Consider the following 23,924-nt stretch of genomic DNA (forward strand, 5'->3'; position numbering starts at 1 on the left):
AGTTGAAGATTAAGTAAATCACTCTTTTGATTTCCAAACACTCACATTAAATTATGGACTTCAAATTTTTTTAAAAATGAAATAAAACTAATCTGTGACTTGAAAATCTTTCACATTATAAAAAAAATCAAATTAATATATTGTTAGTGAAATATTTTAATATTTAAATTTTAAAATTAGAACAAATAATTTTTTAATATATATTACTATGAGGTTTAGACATTAGAAAGGAAAGAGTGGGTTGGTCAGCCCCCACCATCGTGTCGACTGTCCCATATACCACCAACATTTGGAATAATAGTATTGTGAAGGAGATTGGCATTGATGCATATATATTTAGGTTTTTGTAGGTCCATAAATTAATAAACTAGATTAGTGGTCTTGATTAATATGTTTAATTAGGTTATGGACTGTCAATGTGACATGTCTACGTCGTTAGAAAAGATTATATCTAAAGTTAAACATAAAAAAGCATTTAATTTAATTGGTTTACACAATTATTTTCGCATTTTAAAAGTGTTAGACATAATAATAATCTAAACTTCTTGAATTCTAGCTTAATCCTATAAAAGGGTGGATCGATACTTTTATTAAAATTTCGGTGGTCGAATTGGAAATGGTCTTAGATAAAATCTATCATAATAACTTTTTAATATGTTTTAAATTTTATTATAAGCGAACTAGGTTGAGATCGGAGATTCCGAACACATATACATAAAAATTAGATCAAAGTTGAAGCAAACAAAAAAAATCATTCTACTAAAACCCTAAATTCAATATATATATATATAAGGAATATAAACATCAAATTAAAATTTTGGAAAATATCTACAAATATAACTAGCTTAGCATGCACCCCTGTATGAAAGCAGATATAAGTAGATAAGCATATGAAAATCACTTTTGAGAGGAAAAAACAATATTGATATTTTGTACTCTCCCCTCTCTTTACGGTCATCCATGGCATTTTTTGTGGCAACAAAACCAACCACATGACAAATATAGATCTTAGTTTTTTACATTTGGACAACTCCCCCAATATTCTTTAAAAAGCCTATTTTTTTGCATTGTAAATATATATGTATATCAAAAGATAGAGTGTCACTTTCTTCAGCAGATAATTAATGAATTATTAGATTATGATATACTCGTCGTATGAATAAAAAATTTATGTAAAAAATGTATAAAAATCAAATGTGTTTTTGGTTAAAGTGATAAAGTGTTTAAATCCCATCATACACATTAATACTTTCAAAATAATATTTATTTTTTTATAAAATAATATATTTTTTATAATTTCACAATTGAATTGGTCTCAGCTGATAGGTAACACTAACTCAACCAAATTTTTAAGTAATAGTATAAATTTTTTTTTAAAAGAAAAAACCTTTAAAGGAGAATGTAGAAAGAAGCTTCTTTGTATTATTATATGATAATGACTTTACCAATGTCCAAATGATGAAAATTGGAAAGGGTATATTTTTCCCACTTACCATCTTTCAATTTTTCTCTTGCAAAAAAATAGTTATTAACAATGGAAATTTCAGTCAAACAATATGGCATGTAAGTAGATCATGTATCACTTTTTAATAATCTAAACCATAAATGGACAATGTATATGATAATGATCATATATATGTATATATATTGATATGATATGAAAATGATAGAGGCAAGTTAGGAAGAAAGGATCCAAAATGAATGGGGATGGGGATGTTGACAAGGCAAGGGCACAGCTTGGGTTAGGGATGTTTCCTTCTCTTGGGGGATGTGACCTGTCTCTAAGTCACCACCATGCCCTCTATGACCTTTTCAAGCACTTGATGTTCACATGTAACTATTTCTATTCATAAATACATATATATATACATATAATATTATTTGATACATTATTTATGGAAATCTTTTACACTATTAATAGGGTCTAGAAGTTAAAAAAAGAGACAAGTGATTACATGTAACAGGATTTAGATCACATAATCTCTAATAAAGTAAAATTATGTTATATTATCACATAATGAAATGTCATGTCAGAATGGTCAAAAAGTATAATAATTATTAAATTAATTATATTTGTCAACAATTCAAAGGAATAAGTGATTAATTCCTTTATAAAATTTCTTCAATTTACAAATTAATAAACATATATAAACTCAATTTTGATATATTATTGCATAATGATTAAATCTCAATTTAAATTATTTGTTTTTTTAAAATAAAAAAGTCTAAAGACAAAAAAAAAATTACAAGTGTCATATTTATTAATAATTACACAAACTTCTTTTATGTATATTTATATGATTAAATGGAAAACTTTTATGAACAATACCCAAAAATTTGAGGATTTACTTGTTTTTAGAAATGTATGTGGCATTAATTGTAGGGGTGGGCAAGTGTCGGGTTCAATTAAGTTGTCTTGCAAATGCAGTCATCAATATATTTATCTATTTATTTTATTTTCTGTTCTTTAAGTCAAAAACTTTTTTAAGAGAATTGGTAAGTAGGGGGAAAAAAAAGAATAAAAAGACTTTAGGTTAAAATTGGAGACAAAACAATTTATTTTATAATTTTGTAGACATACTTCCGCTTTATAAGATAGATAAATATAGTATTTGTTGAATTGCAGATGAATTATTGGTTCATGTGAGAATGTGCATAATTGGAAGGTTCTTAGAAGTATGTTAACTATATAATAATATGTTATAATTTTTTTAATTTCATATACAATTAATATATAATATGAGAATTGGGTGGTGCATAATCATATGCTCCTCCCAACACCCAACTAATACCATTAATTGATAAATATGTGCTTTAAAATAAAAATAAAAAGAAACTTTCATATGCATTGAATTTTTAAGTTTTTGCTGCTTCTCATTATGCCTACAAGATTCAATTTTCATAATGGTTTTTCAAAATTAATGAGTGAATATTTATAACTTTTTTATATATATGATCATTAATGTTTTTAAATTATTATTATATGGATTAGTATTGATAAATTACTAACAGTTTTTTTAATAATAATAAAAAAGAGATAGAATGAATCACCATATCAGAGCTTTTTTTGACATATTATCTAGAAGTATTCATAGTACTCCCCAACTAATAATTAAGAAGATAATGTGCTTTAGCGCACTCGAAACCACATTCTCCTATATTAGTAAAAATGTTCATACCAATCAAATTAAGGCTCAATCAACTATTTAAATTCATTTTAATTTGTATATAAATAATTAATAGGAATATGTAATTATTGCCTTAGATATTAATAGTTGGTGCATTATCAATGTTTTTTTTTTAATGATAATTATATGCATTTTTTAAATAAATATATATAATATCAATTCATATTCTCCTATTAAATAAAAATTGGAGCATTATGTCCCTTAAAAAAAATTTGAAGCATTATGTGAAAGAGGTAGGTTGTTATTTATATTTGGATTTTAATAAAAAAATTAGTTAGCAAATTTAATTATAAATTTTTAAGAATTTAAAAAATAATTTTATCATTATATTAATTTAATTTATAATTTTATAATTTTTAAAGAGATTTGATTACAGATATATTATTATCAGAATAAAATAATATTAGTTTGAATCGAAAATCGATTTTAAAAAATTGAAGAAGGAATGAATGGATAAAACCAATCGAACCGGGTAAAAACTGGTTTAAAACCGTTTAAATTGAATTTAAACTACTTTAGAAATTTAATTTTGATGTTATAATTTATAAAATAAATATTTGTGTTTATTTCTTCGAAATACATATACATTTGCATGTGATACATAGTTGACCAATTTACAAGCCTTCCCTTCAAGAATCGAATCACGTTCATCAATGGAAGTTGGTTTTTTGTGTGGGGGAGTGTTGAAGATCCAACGTCCCATCTCCTTCCACGTGTTGATAAACCATTGATCATGAATTTGATGTGACATACACATGCAGCCATACAAGCTTCGCCCCCACAGTTTATATTATTGAGGGGTTTCGTTCTTTCTCTTTGTCCCCCCCCCCCCAAATTTTCACATAATACCATAACCAAACCAATTACCAAACAGATCAAAGAACAAGAGGAAACTGAAGCCAAAGCTATACAAATAGGATCTAAAGATAGATCAAAGAAAAGGGTCGAAGCAAGTTGTTTTGTTTCAATGGAAGTTGGTCGAAAAATGGCTAACATGCTTGGAACCGAGCATGATTTGAACTTCAAAGAGACCGAACTGTGTCTTGGTTTGCCCGGTGGAATCGCTGTTGTTGCTGCAGGTAATGAAACGGAAAGTTCTTCTTCCCCAAAGACTAATGGCAAGAGAGGCTTCTCTGAGACTGTTGATTTGAAGCTTAATCTTCAATCCAAAGAATCTACCATGGATCTAAACAAGAACCTTGATGACAACGGTTCTAAGGAAAAATCAGGTTCTGCCAAAGATCCTGCAAAACCTCCTGCCAAGTAAGTCATAATTATAAGACCGACCAAACCCAGTTTTTGTTTAGGGTTCTTTTTTAACATGGGTCTTTTTTTTACAGGGCACAAGTGGTGGGTTGGCCACCAGTTCGATCATATAGGAAGAACATAATGGCTAACCAGAAGAACAGCAGTGAAGAAAGTGGGAATAGTGGTGCAGCTTTGGTGAAAGTGAGTATGGATGGTGCACCATATCTGAGAAAAGTTGATTTGAAGATGTATAAGAGTTACCAAGAGTTATCCGATGCCTTGGCTAAGATGTTTAGCTCTTTCACTATGGGTAAGTCAACATGTAGTTTTTCATCATATGCATGTGTGATTATTATTATGTACATGAATTTTGAGATTTATTTGGTTTTGTTTTTTTTTTTTAAAAGGTAATTATGGACCTCAAGGAATGATAGATTTCATGAATGAAAGCAAGTTGATGGATCTTCTCAACAGTTCTGATTATGTGCCAAGTTATGAAGATAAAGATGGCGATTGGATGCTAGTTGGTGATGTCCCATGGCAGTAAGTTCTTATACTATAAATACTCAAATTCCCTATTCAATTTAGCATATTGAAGTTCGCTTTTCCCCCAAAGTATAAAAATATATATAAAACCCTAAAAGCTTATAAGTTTATTAAAATAAATCAACTAAATACCTTTGACTAAATACATATGCTAGCCTTCATTACAAGCCATCCATCCGTCAATATATTTCAATCTTTTGCTTAATTTCTCAATAGGATGTTTGTTGACTCATGCAAGCGCTTACGCATAATGAAAGGATCCGAAGCAATTGGTCTCGGTATGTTTTCTATTCATTAATTTACGTTTTGCATCATATATTACAGCCACTTTTAATGATATAAAAAAACTATATATTATATTTTCAGCACCAAGAGCAATGGAGAAATGCAAGAGCAGAGCCTAAAAACAAGATCCTGGAATTGAGCAAAAGGCTAGGAGAGGGAGCCTTCTTATTGGGATGTGTTTTATGTTTTTTTAATGTTTATATATATATATTTATATTTATATTTGGTATATATAGATATGCAAAAAGAAGAAATCATGGGGACGTCTTTGTAATGTACAAGAAGCAATAAACTTAACCTTATATATTGCTGGCTTGTTTTGTTGCTGATGATGGGGGCTTTGTTTTAATAATTTCACCATGTTTTTTTTTTTTTTTTTGCTATTGTCTTTGTTGTCATAGCTTATTGTTTATGTGTGTGTGTGTGTTTTATAATTATTATTCCTTTTTCTTCTACCCCCACTCAGTTTTAATGCTAATGGTACTTTTTTTCCCTTCCCAAATCAAAAAGATTCTTCATATCAAGTATAATTCCATATATATTGTTCTTGTATTAATATGGGGTTTTTTATTATAAATAAAATATTAGAAATTGAGGACCCCCAAGAGAGATGGGGAACATGACCATGTGGAAGCTGTTGGGGGCATTCATTCATTGCCATTAGTTTATGCTTTATTATATTAATTGATTTCTATGGGGATCACCAACATTTTGGGTTTATTTTTATAAACCTGTTCCTTATGGTTCCATTTATCTTTAATTTTATATATATTTTTTGGATCTGGCATTGTGATGTAATCTCATGTTCAATATATTTGATATATAATATATATGCAATTTGGCCATTTTATGTACTAACTCATGCCATGTGGAAGAGCAGCAAAAATACAGCTTCTGTATTTCAATCATTCCTTTTAACTGTAACAAACAGTAATATTCAATGATTCAGGGACATTAGCAGATCTGTTAGTTCAGTCAACCAAATTACTATTCAATTAATTAAAATTTCTAAAGTTTTAATGAGATTTTTTCAAAATAAAAATAAAAAAATTGATACCTCTTTCTCTTATTAGTGCCGCAAGATAGTCCTACAACTTGAGCTAATTGTGCTTTAGAGATGGTTTTAATTACTCTATGGGTTTATGAATTGAGTCACTCGTTGGACTCGGTTGGGCTCATTTTACTATTTAAGAATAATTTAAAAATTATTAATATTTATATATTTTATAATCTTAAATAAAAAAATGTCTTATTAGTATTAGGAATATACACCCATTCTTGGAACCTTGAGAAGTTTCGTTCACTGAAAAACCCTCAATGACTCAACAAATGCTATCCATATTTGCAGCTGTAGTAGATTGGGCAATTTGTGTACATTATGTATATTTTTTTCCAAATCATATAAACATAAATTATGTAACATAATTGTTAACATATATTATGCACAATTTGTTTTCTCATATACTTTTAAAACGAATTTTGTTACCTGAATTTATTGTTTTTTAAACATTCAATAAACTGATCTCGAAAGAAATGAAACACAAAATCTCTTTAATAATAAAGCCAAGTTTATTGAATGGTTCCTTAATTTTAAACAAAATCCAAATTTAATGGGTAAAATAAAACCTAGTTATCATAAATGTATTAGAAATTCTATTACACGCATCTACGTATGGAAATTACGTACTTAGAACATTAAGTGGTGTTTAAAAATAGCATACAACAAATAATGAAATGTATAATAATTTATTTTAATTATGGAAGAACATTTTTATAATTTCTTAACCGAGTTAGTGTCTGATTGATTCATGACATTAACTCAGTCAGGAGCTTGAATAATAGTATAGATATACAATTGATGGAGGTAATAAAATATGTATAATACAATGAAAATATAAATATTATATTGAAATATAGTTTTAGTTTAATGCTAAGATTAATATTTTGTCAATATAAAGAGCATAGGTTCAAATAAAATTACAAGTAAATTTTTATTGATATTTTTAAAAATAAAAAGATTAAAATGCCCTCAAATAATATACCTTATTTTAATTGTAAAAAAATATTTTTGTAATCTTTCTAACTGAATTGATACCCGAATACTAAACCTAAAAACAATCTAATTACTAAACCTAAAAATTAAAACCTAGAGCAAAGAGATGTTTGCTTAAACCAAATGGCCCAACAATCTAAACTCAAAGTTAGAACCCTAATTTGATCTTCACATTCACGGTGAGGGAATTAATAATTACTACTGACGGTAAATATTCCAATTTCAACTAAAAAAGAGTTAGAACCCAAATGGGAATAACTTAACATTTTTTAATTAGACTTATTCACATGTCGAGTGGTTTATTCAATTCGTTTCAAGCTTAGATAATTTCTTTTTAGAATTGATCCAATTTTAAATTAAATAATTTTAAAAATATATTTCATTAAACTTAATTACAAAAAAATATAAATATTGATTTGAATTTTTGTAAAATATTTTATTTTTTTAAAGAGTAATATATAAGGGTTACTTGGCTAGAATCTTGCTTGAAAAATTCTTTAAGACTCTACTCCAAACTAAATATAGATATGTTTTTTTAAATTCTCAATATTTGATAATCATATTTGATTTTAATTATTTCGAAACTAAGCTGCCTAAGATTTTAAATAAAGTAAAAATTCTCTCAATACTTATTTGATTACAGTAGTAAAATATTTTTTACCTTTAAGAAGCAGTAATAAAATATATTGCAATTTTCTAAAATCGGACGTAAATAATACATTGGTCCGAAAAGTAATTAGCTTTCTATAAATAAATAAAATAATTATTTTCATAAAAATTAGAATTTTATTTTGAAAATAGAAATTGAAAGTTTAAAGGAGGAGAAATAGTAATAAAGAAGAAAAATGAATAATAAAAAAGGTGGGGGTCTGAGTAAAGAGCTTGCTTAAGTCCAAAGCCAAAACCCCCAAAAAATGAATGATGAAAAATACATCATCGGCCGGCCGCCAACATTAACTTCCGATCAATTCCCCGATAGCTTTCCCCCACTTTTCCTGACTTTCTCTTTATCCAAACAAACCCCATCTCTCTCACCCAAGCTACAAAATCAAAAGTAAAAATTAAATCCTTCTAATGGATTTCAACGAACTAGAAGCAATCGAGGGCCTACGGTGGCCGTGGCATTCATGGCCCACAACAAAACCTGACGCTTCCTCATTAACGATCCCACTCGCCGTCATGTGCACGCCGTTGACGGAGTTCTCGGAGCTCCCAATCCTCCCTTACGACCCTCTCATTTGTTCCAAGTGCGGCGCCGTTTTGAACCCGTACGCGCGCGTCGATTACACCTGCCGTGTCTGGTATTGTTCTTTCTGCTTCTCCAAAAACTCTTTCCCTCGAACTTACTCTTCTTCCCTCGAAGAATCCAACCTCCCCGCCGAACTCTTCCCCAATTACAGCTCCGTTGAATACGCGAGGACCGTTAATCCCGTTACCACACCTATGGGGACATCGCTTTCGTCGTCTTCGTTGTCGTCGATGGCGTCATCGATGGGCGGAGAAGCATGGGGCAGAGGGCCGGCGTTTGTGTTCGTGATCGATATGTGTATGGAAGAAGAGGAGTTGAGAGGGGTTAAGAGTGAGTTGCTGCGCGTGGTGGAACAGTTGCCGGAGAGCGCGTTGGTTGCTTTGGTTACATTTGATGCGATGGTGAATGTGTATGACCTTGGGTTTTCTGAGTGTTCGAGGGTCGTCGTGTTTCATGGTGATCGCGAGCTTTCTTCCCAGCAGGTAGTTAAAAATAAAAAACAAAACAAAACAAAAAGCTCAAAGACCCAATTTTTTTATGCTAGTCTCAAATCGTTTGTTATGGTAATCAATCATGCAATGTGATCAATAATTATATATATTGTTAGCTTCTGCAATTATTTTACTGTAATTTGGATGCTAAATTGAAAGTTTGAGTGTATTGGTATGTTGGTAGTGAATGTATTTTGTTAGCAATGGTGAGGACTGTTTGGTTGCTTAGAAAGTACGGAAAAGAATTTCTTTTCCATTAAAAGATGAGAGTGGTGACTGTTTAAGTAGTTAGATTATGTTTAAGAGAGGAGGAGCTGAGTGTATGTGTGAAAGATAACCTAAACTTCTCGAGCTTGTTACCCTGGCAATCAGCCTTTTTTCTGTTTTTTTCTGTTTTGGTACATCTTTAAGTTGTAGTGTGATTTGGATGCATTTCAGATACAAAAGTTTCTTGGAATCGGTGGTAAGAAGCTACAGCAACTTGGGAAGAGTCTGGTTATCCAAAAGCAGAGTTTTCTACTGCCTATATCTGAATGTGAGTTCAGTATAACATCTGCGATTGAGGAGATCCATTCCTTTGCGCAGGTGACACCAGGTCATCGGCCTCAGAGATCAACTGGAGTGGCAATATCTACTGCACTCGGACTTTTGGAAGGATGTTTGGTTAACACAGGGGCCAGGATCATGGTCTTCACTTCCGGACCTGCTACTCGGGGCCCTGGAATTGTTGTTGACTCAGATCGTGCTATTGCTATTAGGAATCATAAGGATCTCATAAATGGTCAGGCACCGTATTATTGGAAATCTAGCAACTTTTATAAGAGATTATCGCAGAGACTATGTGATTCATCCATTGTTCTTGATTTGTTCGCTTGTTCTCTGGATCAATGTGGAGCAGCGGAGCTAAAAGTTCCTGTTGAGAGTTCAGGTGGGTTTATGATTTTAGGGGAGTCTTTTGAATCCGATCAATTCCGAAAATGCATGCGTCATATATTTAGTCGCGATGAAGCAGGGAACTTGAAGATGTATTTCGATGCAACCATCGAGATAGTGACTTCTAAAGATGTAAAAATCTGTGGAGCCCTCGGACCTTGCATCTCTCTTCGGAAAACAAATAATTTGGTGAGCGAGAATGAGATCGGGGATGGTGGTACATATATATGGAAGCTGGGTACACTTACTAGTAAAACATGTATTGCTTTCTTCTTCCAAGTAAACTATGAGCATAAACCTCAACCCGGCGCTGCGTTCTTGGTACAGTTCATAACACGCTATAGAGATGGGAACATGGGAATTCGAAGACGGGTGACAACCGCTGCAAGAAGATGGGTTGCAAAGCAGTCACCAGATATTCGTGCCGGGTTTGATCAGGAAGCAGCAACTTCAGTTATGGCCCGACTTGCTATCCATCGAGCAGAAACATGTCAAGCTAGAGATGTTATCAGATGGTTGGACGATAACCTTATTCGTTTTGCTTCCAAGTTTGGAGACTATATACAGGAAGATCCTTCGTCTTTTCGTCTTTCATCGAACTTCTCACTTTACCCTCAATTCATATTCTATTTAAGAAGGTCCCAATTTCTCGATGTCTTTAACAGCACTCCCGACGAGACTGCTTTCTTTCGACTGATGCTGAATCGTGAAGGAGTTACAGATTCTATTGTCATGATCCAACCCACACTCCTACAATATTCTTTCGATGGACCTCCGGTTCCGGTTCTCTTAGACATTCGTTCTATATCCCCGGATGTTATTTTACTCTTTGACTCGTACTTTTGCGTGGTTATTCATTATGGATCCAAGATTGCTCAATGGAGAAAGCTCGGTTACGATAAAGACCCAAATCATGGGAATCTAAGAAAGTTGTTTGAAGCACCGGAGCTGGATGCAGGTCAGTTGGTGGCAGGACGAGTTCCACCACCGAAGCTTATTAAATGCGACCAGCATAGCAGTCAAGCAAGGTTTCTTCTTGCCAAGTTAAATCCATCGGTTACTCAAGATTCAACGTACACGGATGGTTCAGACATTATATTTACAGATGATTTGAGCTTACAAGTTTTCATAGATCATTTGCAAGCCCTTGCAGTGCAGGGCTAATTTACTGGGATTTTGTATACACCATCTCTTTGGAGCTACATATGTATTTTGATTAAAGCATCTCTTTAGTAAACTAGTGGTCGAACTTTTGAATCAACGAGGAACAAAGTGATTTTTCATTGTATATTTTTTTGTATATTTTGAGCAAAGATGTTGTGGATGCTCAAGACTAACATTTTACTCCTTAATGAAAATGTTATTTTGTGACAAAAAAAAAAGTCAATGAAAAACATAGGGTAAATTCTATTATTAGTCTTTGTATTTTGTAAAAATTGTAAATTTAGTCTTTATATTTTTAGTTTAATCAATTTTAGTTTATATTTTTTGAACTAGTCAATTGTAATTTTTTACTTTTTAAAATTTGAAATTTTAGTTATAACCCAAACAATAACAATTAAATTTATTTGATTAATTTCAATTGCTAGTTTTGTATTATGCGCACAGTTGTAAATTCAAGCTATATTATCCAATTAGATCATTCTAAGTCTCAATATTTTTCAAAATTCGAAATTTCATTAATCTATTAATTAAATTTTTAGTGAGTAATATTTAAAAATAACAAGTTAATATGGCATTACATACATAACAATATATTTGACACATCAGATTTTGAAAATAATAAAACTTAATTTAATGAATTTAACTGTTATTGATTAGTGAAGACTAAAATTTTAAAAATCTGAAAAATACAAAAACTAAACATGGCCATATTAAACTACAAGATTAAATTCACAATTCTCGTAGAGTACAAAAACTAACCAAAAAACGTATTTGATTGACGAGGGAACTTAAAATTAAGCATACGAATGGATATCTCTTTGCAGACAACTCTATCATCACATAGAATTTCATTTTTCTTTAAATATCATGTCTAACATATGTCCGGAATATGATCCTCCGCTAAATACATGAAAATCTTGAAACATATCAAACTCATACTCATTTCTAACTCGAACATATCACACCTATGTTCGAGTAACAGAGGAAAAAATAGAAGCATTTCAGACAATCACTCAAGGTACCCCTTTAGGCAATCCACGCTACAATAGAGCGTAGAAAATGCCATAAACAGTTATGGGTAAAAATATCATGAAGGCTCTTGTATTAGGAGTCAGATTGTATTTTACCTTCTTTACTCAAATAATGGGCAAATTAGTCTTGTACATTATATCAAAAAGTAAACTGGTCCTTTTGTTAAAAGTTTCATCTATTTCAACTGTGACAGTTTTTAACAGTACAAATGGATGAAATTTTTAACAGAAAAGACCAATTTGCTCTTTAATATAATATATAGAGACTTTGCCCATCTTTTTAATAGAAGAGCAAAATACAATCCGACTCCTAGTAGACTCCATAGTACTTTACAGCATTAATGAGAAGTAATATGAGTGAAATGTTTAGTGCAACTTGTGCCATTGACTAAAAAACTAGACAATACCAAGGACAATCTCTTAAGCTTCATAGGAACAACTTAAAAGCTTGGAATCATACAATGAACATAGGCAGCCAAGAGGCACACAGAACCAGTATAGTATACTAATACCAGATACCATCTTCATAAAATGGTGAAATCAACATTTCAGAATAACAAAACAGATGCTTTACAGGTTCATCTTTCACAGCATTACAAAAGTCATAATATCCTCATTCTGTGGTTTGTACCCAATTCTCAACTTCCAGCAAGCTTAATAGTACTATTACTAATAGGGTTATTGATTCAGGTTGCAAATGTAATGAATGCTATCGCAACTAATCACTGTAAAATAAAGAACCCTAACACTATCATTACGTTAAATTTTGCTTCTTTCCAAATTCAACCAAAATAACAGCAACCACTTCCATTTGAAACTAATTTCAGAGCATAACAGTTCAAGAATATTGAAAGTATGCAAGAGTTCGTAGGAGGGGGGGGGGAACCCGGTAATTTCGGATATTTTTCATTGTCAATAATGAGACTATCAAGCTCGTCAGCCCCACCAGAGTAATCAGAGCATAACAATTCCACAAATGTACTATGTTCAACTAAAGGAAGGGGAAAAAAACGAAACCCAAGAATCAAATACCAGAGTAATCTCCTCTAGGGCTATCAAGCTCGTCATCTCCACCAGCAAGCACGTGTCCGTACGGAGACTCCAAATCGTCCATTACTAAGTCGTCTGTACTCCTCAACGCCGCATGCAAGATCACGAAACCAACCCCGACGGCCAGCGCCACCAGGACATTGACCCAAACGCCGGTCAGAACGAGTCCTGCCACGGTCAACCCGAAGAGCGCGGCGATAACTATGCGGTCGTCGATAAAGAAACCGAAGATCACGACAGGCTCCTCGCGATCGCGGGCGAAGTAGAGGAAGAACCAAGCGAGGAGGATAACGAGGAAAGTAAGGAGAGAAAGAGGGTGGTAGATTAGGGATAAGAAGAGGATTAAGAGGAGGATTAAGGTGTAATTAAGGCGGAAATGGGTTAAATTTTGGGCAATTCGAGTGGTAGCGTCGGAGGTGGAAGACGGAAGGTCGACGGCCGAGATGTCGAAGAAATCCCGCCACGGACGGCGGAGTGCGGTGAGGGATTGGGCGGTTCCCTTAACGCCGGAGATTAACGACGACATTTCTTGGGCAAAAGCAAGTAAACAAAGAAAATCGAAGAGAGGTTGCTTGTAGTAATGGTTTCTTTGCTTTCTGAGATTTTAAGGTCAAATTTAGCATCTTAAATATCAAAGCTATCTTTTAAACCATTTTTTAGTGACTTTTTTTAATAGCTTGAAATTTATATTGGCTTTAGTAAAATTAAAATAAAATAACTTAACAAAATCAATAATTCATTAAAATAATAATATTTTCAATTAGGTCCCACTACGATTATCCAGTTCAACTAGTTGTTGAATTTAATTAATTAAATTATAAAAATATTAAAAATTAGATAAAATCAATTTAATTAATTTTATAGTTCATATACTTTTATTTATTTCTTATTTATTTATTTTTTTCTTTTTTCTTCCCTTTTATTTTACTCTCTTCTCATATTTTTTGCTAAAGAAATATAATCTTTACCCACCAAATAAATCTAAGTCTTTGTTTCATTCACATGATTTCTAAATTTAATTTCACTCGAAATTGTTCTTAATCAAATTGTTATTTGAATATAACCTAAATCTGAAACTAAAATTGGATCTAACTAATCAATATAAAAATAGTATTTTTAACCAAATCAAAACATAAATTAATTTATTTACATTCAAACCAATTTTTTTCTGTTTCCAAACTTTTACATAATCGTGTAGATTATTCTTCTTCTTTTCTTTTATTTTTTGACGAACAAATTAATTAAATATAAAATTGATCTAAACCTTCTTGGATATTTTCAAGCAAGTTTGATTGGAAGTCAAGCATAGATAAACTGAAGAGAGAAATAGAGAATGAAATCAAACTGGTTTTAGTAAAGTTGATAGTAAGTTTCATGTGGTGATCGTTTTAGTTATTGAGAATGTAGAACTCGTTTGAAGAATCTATGAAACAACGTAGTTTCGAGCGGTCAAGAGAATAGGCTCAAGAAACTTTGTCGAGGGTGAACCGCCATAAGTCGCGATTGGCGAGGTCTTCAAGTGAGGCAAGCTTGTGGACTAGGTCCTTGAGAGATCCAAATTGATCCATTAAAGTAATGATGGATAATGAGGGTTTGTAATGGTTGGTAGAGAATATGCGAAGCAAGTTTTATTTTAATTTCAACTTTTGCTTTTTCTTTTTCAATAAACAAAAAATTTCAACAAATGGAAAACATAAATAAATAAATAAAAACTATATTAAAAGAGATGGAGAAGCAAAAGACAAAGAAAAAAAAAAGTTAAATGAAAATAAATAAAAAATTTAATTACTCAAAACAAAAAAAATAGAGATCAATTGTATAATTTAACCTAAAATTTTTATTTAAAATGATGATTTAAAGTGCCACGTCAACTTATTACTACACCATTAACGGCTCAGTGACTAAAATGTTACAACACGTTAATGTAAGTGAATAAAACATAACATTTCAAATATAAGTGACTAAAATGTAACCTAAGATAAACAATAGTCACTATTTTAGTAGTTTAATCAAAAAAAATTTAACAAAATAAATCATTAAATCAATTAGTGAGGTTTTCTATTCGAAATTATCAGATAAAAAAATTATCTTTAAAAACAGATATATGAGACAAATTATATTTAAAAACCAAATACAACTATTATTCCACATTCATTTTTCATAATATTTGCTATTTTGAAAGCATTTTGAAAAATATAACTTTGTGCTTGTATACAAATATATACAAATACCTGCTTCTACTACCCAAAATCATGTCTTCATCAATGGGGAGAAAAACATGAACAACGAATATAAACACGAATTTTGCTATACGAGGATTCATTCACAGCTCCGATTCATCGGAACCCGGCAACGAAACCGGTCCAAGCGAATCAGCATCTACACTGGCAAGCATCTCAAAGTCCCTACTTGCATTTATCCATCTTACAGCAAGCACCAAGAAACAAACCACGACGCCTTTCTCAATCTTCGAAAGCTCGTTGTTTAAGAAGGCTGGTTTCTTGCCGGGAATGTATTGGTACTTTGACATTTTCCAAGCCGAGAGAAAAGCATTCCTGATGGGTCCGCATTTCAAGAGCACGCCGTGTTGAGATATGTAGCGTACGACTCCTTGCAATTCTTCTCCCGGGAAGGGTTTGAACGTCCGGCAAGTAAACACTACAGTGAAAACCGTATTCCCCGACTCATCCATTACATTGCCTTTACCTATGCTTTTCAACCTAGTTACGGCTAGAAAGTAACCATGATCCTCGCTGGCTTTCTCCTTAAATAGGTTGTCGAGTAGGCATGCCAGTATGAACCTCCGAGAAACTGGTTTATCCAAGTTGGTAGCATGTATCTTCACATCCCTTTGCAATTCCACTTCAAAAAACATGTCTTGTATCAGAAAGACAAAGAAAAGCAGAATCAATATAAAGGTGTCACAACAGATTAAGCACTCGTAAAAATCAATAATAAAAACATAAATAAATCCAATGACAAACCAAAAACATCAAGAAATAGCAACGATCTGTTCGAACTAAAACTAATCAGTCGATTATATCGACTAAAAAGAAAAAGAACAAGGAAATCTATATTCACCCATTACAATTGCCAGATTCCTCTTCGAACCTCGGCAGATAGAATTTGCCTCTTCAGATAAGAAGAAATGTAAAGAACGATAACTGTTGAAATTAGCATATTGAAAGATCAATCAACCAAATTAACCATGAGCTACTACGATATTACAAGTTTCTTCCTCTTGATTGAATCGTAACTTGCATTAGCAAATTCATTTTCCAAGGTTTCCTGGATCAAACTAGCAATTACCAAGGAACGGTGCATAGCAATGAATAGGGAGCCGGCCAGAGTACAGTCATGAAGTTGAAAGTACTAGAGATCCTAGGGCCATCCGATTGGAAGAGAAAAAGCCTACAAAAGTATAAACAGTTCAACCTCTTGTTCGCAAGAGGTTAAATTTGGTGCAAGTTTTGTTTTCAGACAGTGAATTAGATACTTCCATCAATCAAACTAAGCAATTTACAACCTCTTGTTTGTGCAAAATACATTAAAATTTGCCTTACAACATTTAAATCTAACTTTCACGTTGCAGTCAAATCAATTTGACAAAAGCCACTGCAAATTAGATAGATTCAGATCAAACATTTCAAACAGGAATTCTCATCATGCTAAACCGGACAACAAATTACAAAAAAAAAAGAACATTTATCTCAATTGCACCAAATAAAGCAATCAAACACCCAAAACCCCAAACACTTAGTTCAATTACAATTGCTTTCAAGTGTTACACAAAACACCCAAAATTTATCGAAATAATAAACCACAAGACAATTGACGATGCAAAAACAAAATACGGTATTTTTTCAGGAAAAGAAATATATTAAAATAGGATTAAAGGGAAAGAACCTTCTTAGCTGAAATCGTGAATAGGCTTGCTTTCTCTTTTTCTTCTTATTTTCCTCCTAGCCAAACAACTATTTTCTCTGCGAAATCAGAAAACGAAACGGTGGGCGCAGCGTAGATATTTTGAATTATGGTTTGATAAAATGCGCACTATTTTGGGCGACTTGTTTTGGTTAGTTGATTTTTTGAAACCCGACCGCAATAAATTGTACAGATACATTCGATTTTAAGTTTTTGAATCATTTTAAATTGAATTTATTTATATTTAAAATTTTTTAAATAGAGCTAATAAAATATGTCTGAGCCCAATAGTTAGTCCATACTCATAATTATTTGAGTTTTAAAAAGGTTCAAATTCATAATAAATCCAAACTCAGAGATAAATTTAATTTAAAACTCAACTTTATAACTAAATAATCATAATAGATATTAATAATTAATATAATTTTATGATATTATTTAAAATATAAATAAATAATAATTTTTATTTTTTAAATGTATTTATAAGTATTACATATTTATATTAAAATTTTATTAATAGGAAAAGTAATTAATAATAATTTTTATGTTAAAATATAAAGTTAAATATTTTTTTGAAAAACATTAATTTAATGTAAAGTATTTTTAATACTATACATATATATGTATAATAATATTTAAAACAAAACTTTAATTATTAAATAATAATTACTATATAATTATTACTAATACATAATATAATATTAATACATATATAATTATTATTGTAATATAGATTATAATAAAATATATAATATTATATGATATTACAATGTTTAATTATTTATACATATATATATAAACTATTAATATATTATATGATATGATATATAGCATTATATAATATAGTAAAAAGGTTAACTTTCAAATGTATGAAAAGAATAGAGATTTAGATCATATTTCAACTAGTATAATAATAAACAATAATATGTAATATATAATGTCTTACTATTATATATAACTATTATTATATTATAATAAAATATATAGTATCAATAGTTATGTGTAATTTAGTATATTAAAATACATTTTTATAATTATAACTAACAATATATGAAATATTATTAAAATTTTAATATCTTAATAAAATATTATTTTTAAAATTAAAATTTGAATTTACAAATTGTAGTTAGCTATTGGGTTTAATTTCTTTTTATTCAGGACTTGACATTTAGGTTATAATTAGTTTATTTTAAGTTTGGATAATAATGAATATATTATTTGGGTTTGAGTTTAATATACTATGTTTGAGTTTTGGAATAAATATTTTAGAATATAAGTATTAGGTTTATAAATTTAAAAAGAAAGATAAAAATTTATTCATTTGTCAATATAATATAATAATAATAATAAATAAAAGATATTTTCGCTAATTCATATAATATTATATAATAATAAATTTTACATATAATAAGTACTTTGATTATTTTATATAAAATAAATTATTACATTCAGAATTAAAATATTTATAACTTATAAATTTTAAAATTATTTGAATCTGTAAAAATACAAGTCAGAAAGGGCCCGAGCCTGAGAAAATCCAAGCCTGAGAAAGCTCGAGTTTGAGTTGATTAGAGACGGAGAAAATTCGAATTCAAAGTAAGCCTAATCCAAACCCACTCATTTGTCAACTCTAGTTTGAGATTGTTTCATTTGATTTAGTTTCGGGTTATACTAATTAAAAGTTGAAATTGTTTTGAGTTTGAGATTTTTGGGTCGTTATTAATTTTGATTATTTCATATTTAGGATCAATTCTTACTCAAGTTAAATGAGTTTATATTGTATAATTAAAGAATTAACTTGGATTTATATGCAAAACAATGAATAAGAGTATCACGGACGTCTTTCTACTATAAATTAAATTATATTTTACAAACTATTTTTCTTTTTTAAATTTAGATTTATGTGTATAATGCTGAAAATGAATGATATTTTGTATTTTTATAATTCATTGTGATTAAACAAATAAATATTATAGAGAAAATTATTCGCGCGTGATAAAATAAAATTTATGAAAATAATAATAAGTTTATTATTAAGACTCTACTACGGAGTTACAGTTAAAAGAAAATTAAGGGCACGTTTGGTTCGCTGTATTGGATTAGAGGCGTATTGGATTAGAGGTGTATTGGGATTAGAGGTGTATTGGATTAGAGGTGTAATAGCTAATCCACTGTTTGGTTGAATGTAATGGAATAGAGGCGTAATAGTAATCTTGTGTTTGGTTGAATGGAATAGAGGTGTAATAGCATAATGGAAAAAAACTAAAATGACTAGAATACCCTTAGCATAAATTTGTTTTGGTAAATGATTATTGTTATTGTTATTTAAATTATAATAAGATTATTATTATCAATAATAAATAATTTAATCATATTTAAACATAATTATTATTAAATATATTTTAATTAAAATATATAATTTAATAAAATTCTTAATAATTAATATTCTTATGTTAATTTACTCAAATCATAATATATGATACTGTAAAATATAAATTAACATAATTATTATTAAATATATTTTAATTAAACTATATAATTTAATAAAATTCTTAATAATTAATATTCTTATATTAATTTACTCAAATCATAATATATGATACTGTAAAATATAAATTAACATAATTATTATTAAATATATAACTTGAAAATTATATTCTGCATAAACATAATTAACTTATACTAAGAAAAAGTTAGATGAAAATGAAATTGTACATCATAATCAATATGTTCAAAAGTTTTACAACATCAAAAAGTTTGAACATTGATATTTAATGGTGAGAAAGAAATCTTCTGACCCATTCCAATCGGGCAACAGAAGGTAAACTGAAGAAAACGATCATTTGAGTTGGATGATCGGGAATTTTACTCAAAGCATCATACCGCTGATCGTCGGTTAAATTTTATCTCTTAAGAACCTTATCAGGCGCATTCCCGGAGTTGAGCCCAAAGTAATTCATTCTAGGCTTGCATCTCCCTATATTGTTGGATTGTAGCCTGCAAATCTTCTCTCGCTCATGTATTTTAGCATTTCCATTCATCTTGACTATTTATCAAAATGGTGGAAGAAAATAGAAGGGTATGATTGTTGCTCTATCGTTGGAATTATAGAAAGGATGGATTATAGGTTTCTACAGCATCACTTTTATTTGGTGTCTAGATCTACCTTAGTGTTAATAATGGATGGAATCTTGGTCTTTTTTTCTCCTAATGATGATAACTCCTTGAAGGTAGAGACAACTTTTTGCTTATTTCTCAGATGATGTTAACTGTTATAATAATTAAGTTAGACAATATTTAGGGGTGCACAATGGTAATGGTTCACACTATGAATAGTGTAGAGGCTAAGCTCATGTAAATTCCAGGTGCTGGTAAGAATTCTTCCCTATACATCACGAAGAGTGACATTAAGGCTTCCTTGATGTTCTTCACAAAATCCAGGCATATAGGCTTCATACTGGGACCAGCTTCAAAGCAGCAGCGATCGGCATGCTGAAGAACCCGATCGGTTGGCGGCTCGGTTGCAAGTGCAAGTGCTCCTAAAGTATCCATGATCATATTCACCCACAATAGCTGAACAGCTGTCAGAGGAGCACTCCCTGCAGCATAAGAAAATATGAGAAATTTTATATTGTTCGGAGTTTTCGTTTCCTTGATACTTACACTCATGAACACATAACCATATTTCATATTCCTGTTCAAGTGATTATCATTTGCAAAGAAGCTAGAACATTGGTTTAAAATATTAGTAGGCAAACATATTCCGTTGTTACCTGTCAAACATGCTGAGGAGAAGTTAACAATTAAGGCAACAATGTTGACAGTCAGTTGAAACTGTACAAATTTCTGAATATTTATGTACACTGAACGGCCCCATTTGGCCACTGTCAGAATTGTTGAGAAATTGTCATCAAGAATGATGACATCAGCACTCTCCTTAGCCACCTGGAATTGAGAATTGAGATTAGTTGAATCTTGATTTTGGTAAATATCACGCAGTACATATACTTGAGCAAAATATTTTACTAGGATCTAACAAAGAATCATTATCATAACACTAGTATCAGGCGCATGAAAGAATATCAGTTCGCAATTGCTTTACCAGAGTATGCTTGTCCATAGGAGAAGATCGAGCTATCACCTGCAAAACGAGAATTGAGGTATGAATTACAGGATTTATCCTTTTGTTAGAAGCACCTAACTGGTATTTGAAGCAAAAATAACAATGGGAGGACACCTGAATCTTAGGAATTAACTTGAGCAAAGAACTCCAGCAATTTCAGTGCCTCATCGCCAGACCAACTCCAGATAGTCCCTTCTTGCAGTTTACTCCTTAACAGTCCTTGCACCATTACGGCAAAAGTCACTACAGCAAAAAACAGGCCTACCTTCCCAATGATAGTTGCTACTCCATTCAATTTCACCTGCAGTGGGGTCTCATCATCTCCCCCTTCACTGAGGGTTGCCATCAATTTGCCCCATTGAGTTCTCATCCCAACAGTGGTAACCAACATCTTGCATGATCCATCTTGAAGCTTAGTACCAGAAAGCATAAAAGGGTTTTTATCATTCACCACTACTGGCTCACTCTCCCCTGTTAAACTTGATTCATCGATTAGCACGGAAAATCCCGACACAAAAAGGCCATCAGCAGGGACTTGGTCACCAATATTAAGGTGTACAATATCACCAGGAAGCAAATCATATATGGATAATTTCTGCCTACAATCATTTCTTGTTACCTGAATGGTGATTTTCTTTTTCTCCTTGTCCAAATCCTTAAACTGCAAAGATTGGCGATAATCGCTGGTTGCCGTGACGAACACGACTAATAAGATACTTGCAACAATCCCAAGTCCATCATGAGCTCCGGCTGGCCAACCTTCCATTGCTATCCCAACGACCAACGACACAATAGCACATGCCCCAAGGATCATAAGAGTCATATCCTGAAGAGCTTCCCAAACAAAGACCCAGAATCCCTTAGCTTCAGGCTCAGCAAACTTATTGATTCCATAAATCTCTTGTCTTTTACTCAACAAAGCAGCATCAGAACTTAGTCCAGTGTTGGTGGATGTGGAGAGTTTTTCAGCAATGCCACTTACTCCACCATGAAACTTTAGTTTCTTCACATCATGGCCTTCCACAATGGATCCTAACTCATCAGCACAAAGTTGAAAACCAGCAGCTATGACTTGCTCAGGAACAACATAGTCACTAGGTTGTACACCTGCAAAACGAAGATTCATTTATACATATTCAAAGGCGTTTTACGAAATAAAAACGTGAACAAAGTTGAATTTGCAGCAAACGGTCTCACCTGATATAAACTGAAAGGCAGCTTTCGAAACCAGTACAGCAATTCTCAATTTTTCCTGCAATTTTCCATAATAATAACAATCTCTACATTGCCATAATCCTACTACCATATTAGAAACGCAAAGCCAATTAACAAAACTAAAAAATTCTGCTCATTTCTCTCATGATAATCACTAATCAGTATATCTTTACTACATTTAGAAAATGATGAAAAATTGAAAATGATATTTGAGCAATCTCTAAATGAGAGAGTGGATTGAAAAGTGAAGGGACCTGATTAGTGCGACGCATAGCAGCAGCCTCATAACGTTTGGAGAGGTTGGCAGTGAATCGAAACCGCCGTTTCGGATTCTTCACGAAACCAACAACTGTCCTCCATTTTTCCAATGCTTCATCCGACGAATGCTTCGATTTCAAATCGAAGTTCTGGTTCAAATAACTATCCATCAATCCTTTCTTTCAAAAATGTTTCAAATCGCCTTTGTTCCTAAAACAGCTACCTCAGCTTCATTCAAATAATCGAAGAAAAATAACTGTGGAAACCGATTAAAGATAAAAAGAGAGGGGAATTTCCGGTACTGCTTGCAACAGCAACGCGGAAGTTTGTGAGAAAAATTGGTGGGAAATAAATAAGATCAAAATGGAATAGAAAAGAAACTGAGAAAATTCTTTTAAAGAAATGGAGGATCCGAAATTTGATGCAGTTTAGTAGAGTGTTTGAACTGGTATTTTCCTTCTACTATTTAGGAACGGATTTAAAGTCAAAAGTATTCCATTTTTGCAGCAAAACTAAGCACGAAAGGCGAAGCAAGAAATTGGGCCGAAGGCGAAGCAAGCAATGAAAGAGATAAAGGAGAGACAAACCCAGGAAACAGAGGGCAAATTAGGGCGTGAAACTAAAACGGATGTAAACTGAGGAGGAGTCAGGGATTAGAAAACAGAGATTTTCGGGGATTAGGGCCGTAACGTATTAGGGGTGTATTAGCTAATACATTGAACCAAACAACTGCTTAAGAGGGGCTTAAGTGGGGCCCACGGATTAGGGGTGTATTGGCTAATCCAATACACCCAACCAAACATAGTGTAAGGGTTTGGATAAATGAGAATAATTAAATTAGAGTGTAATTATTAGGATAGTAATTATAAAGAATTGAAATTTTTTAGACGTGTTTGGCTAACAAAATGTAATTATATTGTAATTCTACATGTTATGTTTGGTACTATAAGTTGTAATTACACAGTTATATAATTTATATTTTAAAAAATATTAATTAGTATCAAAATTATTAGCATGATAAAAAATATTTCTAAACAAGTAACAAAAATTAAAATCAAAATCATCATATATATTATTTTAAAAAAGTAGTTGATAGTATGATTACTAGTGCATATTTATTGTGTTATTCCTTCTTTAATATTTAATATATGCTCATTATCATCATA

At 31.3% G+C, this 23,924-nt stretch overlaps 5 protein-coding genes across 5 annotated transcripts; 2 read left to right on the forward strand and 3 right to left on the reverse strand.

Moving 5' to 3' along the window:
• Positions 1-4,021: 4,021 nt before the first annotated feature.
• LOC107928986 (auxin-responsive protein IAA14-like) lies at positions 4,022-5,722 on the forward strand. Its single transcript, NM_001327295.2, has 5 exons — positions 4,022-4,451; positions 4,529-4,746; positions 4,844-4,979; positions 5,199-5,260; positions 5,349-5,722. The coding sequence occupies exons 1-5, from the start codon at positions 4,156-4,158 to the stop codon at positions 5,384-5,386; spliced, it is 750 nt and encodes a 249-aa protein (NP_001314224.1). The 5' UTR covers positions 4,022-4,155; the 3' UTR covers positions 5,387-5,722.
• Positions 5,723-8,165: 2,443 nt separating this feature from the next.
• On the forward strand, positions 8,166-11,406 carry LOC107928534 (protein transport protein Sec23A). Its single transcript, XM_016859784.2, has 2 exons — positions 8,166-9,051; positions 9,499-11,406. The coding sequence occupies exons 1-2, from the start codon at positions 8,395-8,397 to the stop codon at positions 11,155-11,157; spliced, it is 2,316 nt and encodes a 771-aa protein (XP_016715273.2). The 5' UTR covers positions 8,166-8,394; the 3' UTR covers positions 11,158-11,406.
• A 1,563-nt stretch (positions 11,407-12,969) lies between these two features.
• On the reverse strand, positions 12,970-13,901 carry LOC107928602 (PRA1 family protein D). Its single transcript, XM_016859857.2, has one exon. The coding sequence runs from the start codon at positions 13,762-13,764 to the stop codon at positions 13,213-13,215; it is 552 nt and encodes a 183-aa protein (XP_016715346.1). The 5' UTR covers positions 13,765-13,901; the 3' UTR covers positions 12,970-13,212.
• Positions 13,902-15,357: 1,456 nt separating this feature from the next.
• On the reverse strand, positions 15,358-17,357 carry LOC107928529 (DNA-directed RNA polymerase V subunit 7). Its single transcript, XM_016859778.2, has 2 exons — positions 17,145-17,357; positions 15,358-16,115 (listed from the first exon to the last, which is right to left on the reverse strand). The coding sequence occupies exon 2, from the start codon at positions 16,111-16,113 to the stop codon at positions 15,562-15,564; it is 552 nt and encodes a 183-aa protein (XP_016715267.1). The 5' UTR covers positions 16,114-16,115; positions 17,145-17,357; the 3' UTR covers positions 15,358-15,561.
• A 3,036-nt stretch (positions 17,358-20,393) lies between these two features.
• LOC107928474 (calcium-transporting ATPase 2, plasma membrane-type) lies at positions 20,394-23,459 on the reverse strand. Its single transcript, XM_016859714.2, has 6 exons — positions 22,755-23,459; positions 22,483-22,537; positions 21,410-22,392; positions 21,265-21,303; positions 20,936-21,107; positions 20,394-20,761 (listed from the first exon to the last, which is right to left on the reverse strand). The coding sequence occupies exons 1-6, from the start codon at positions 22,926-22,928 to the stop codon at positions 20,484-20,486; spliced, it is 1,701 nt and encodes a 566-aa protein (XP_016715203.1). The 5' UTR covers positions 22,929-23,459; the 3' UTR covers positions 20,394-20,483.
• Between the last annotated feature and the right edge of the window lie 465 nt (positions 23,460-23,924).

This window comes from Gossypium hirsutum, chromosome A09, assembly GCF_007990345.1.
Source record: "Gossypium hirsutum isolate 1008001.06 chromosome A09, Gossypium_hirsutum_v2.1, whole genome shotgun sequence".
NCBI classification, from domain to species: Eukaryota; Viridiplantae; Streptophyta; class Magnoliopsida; order Malvales; family Malvaceae; genus Gossypium; species Gossypium hirsutum.

Bases quoted from the DNA above. Each gene is read 5' to 3' on its own strand.
- LOC107928986 (NM_001327295.2), top strand. From the start codon at position 4,156: ATGGAAGTTGGTCGAAAAATGGCTAACATGCTTGGAACCGAGCATGAT. The intron at 4,980-5,198 runs GTAAGTTCTTAT...ATTTCTCAATAG, and splicing joins GTTGGTGATGTCCCATGGCA to GATGTTTGTTGACTCATGCA. The intron at 5,261-5,348 runs GTATGTTTTCTA...TTATATTTTCAG, and splicing joins ATCCGAAGCAATTGGTCTCG to CACCAAGAGCAATGGAGAAA.
- LOC107928534 (XM_016859784.2), top strand. From the start codon at position 8,395: ATGGATTTCAACGAACTAGAAGCAATCGAGGGCCTACGGTGGCCGTGG. The intron at 9,052-9,498 runs GTAGTTAAAAAT...GATGCATTTCAG, and splicing joins GCGAGCTTTCTTCCCAGCAG to ATACAAAAGTTTCTTGGAAT.
- LOC107928602 (XM_016859857.2), bottom strand. From the start codon at position 13,764: ATGTCGTCGTTAATCTCCGGCGTTAAGGGAACCGCCCAATCCCTCACC.
- LOC107928529 (XM_016859778.2), bottom strand. From the start codon at position 16,113: ATGTTTTTTGAAGTGGAATTGCAAAGGGATGTGAAGATACATGCTACC.
- LOC107928474 (XM_016859714.2), bottom strand. From the start codon at position 22,928: ATGGATAGTTATTTGAACCAGAACTTCGATTTGAAATCGAAGCATTCG. The intron at 21,304-21,409 runs TAAGATTCAGGT...CTCGTTTTGCAG, and splicing joins TCTTTGCTCAAGTTAATTCC to GTGATAGCTCGATCTTCTCC. The intron at 20,762-20,935 runs GTAACAACGGAA...CTTATGCTGCAG, and splicing joins CTCCTCAGCATGTTTGACAG to GGAGTGCTCCTCTGACAGCT.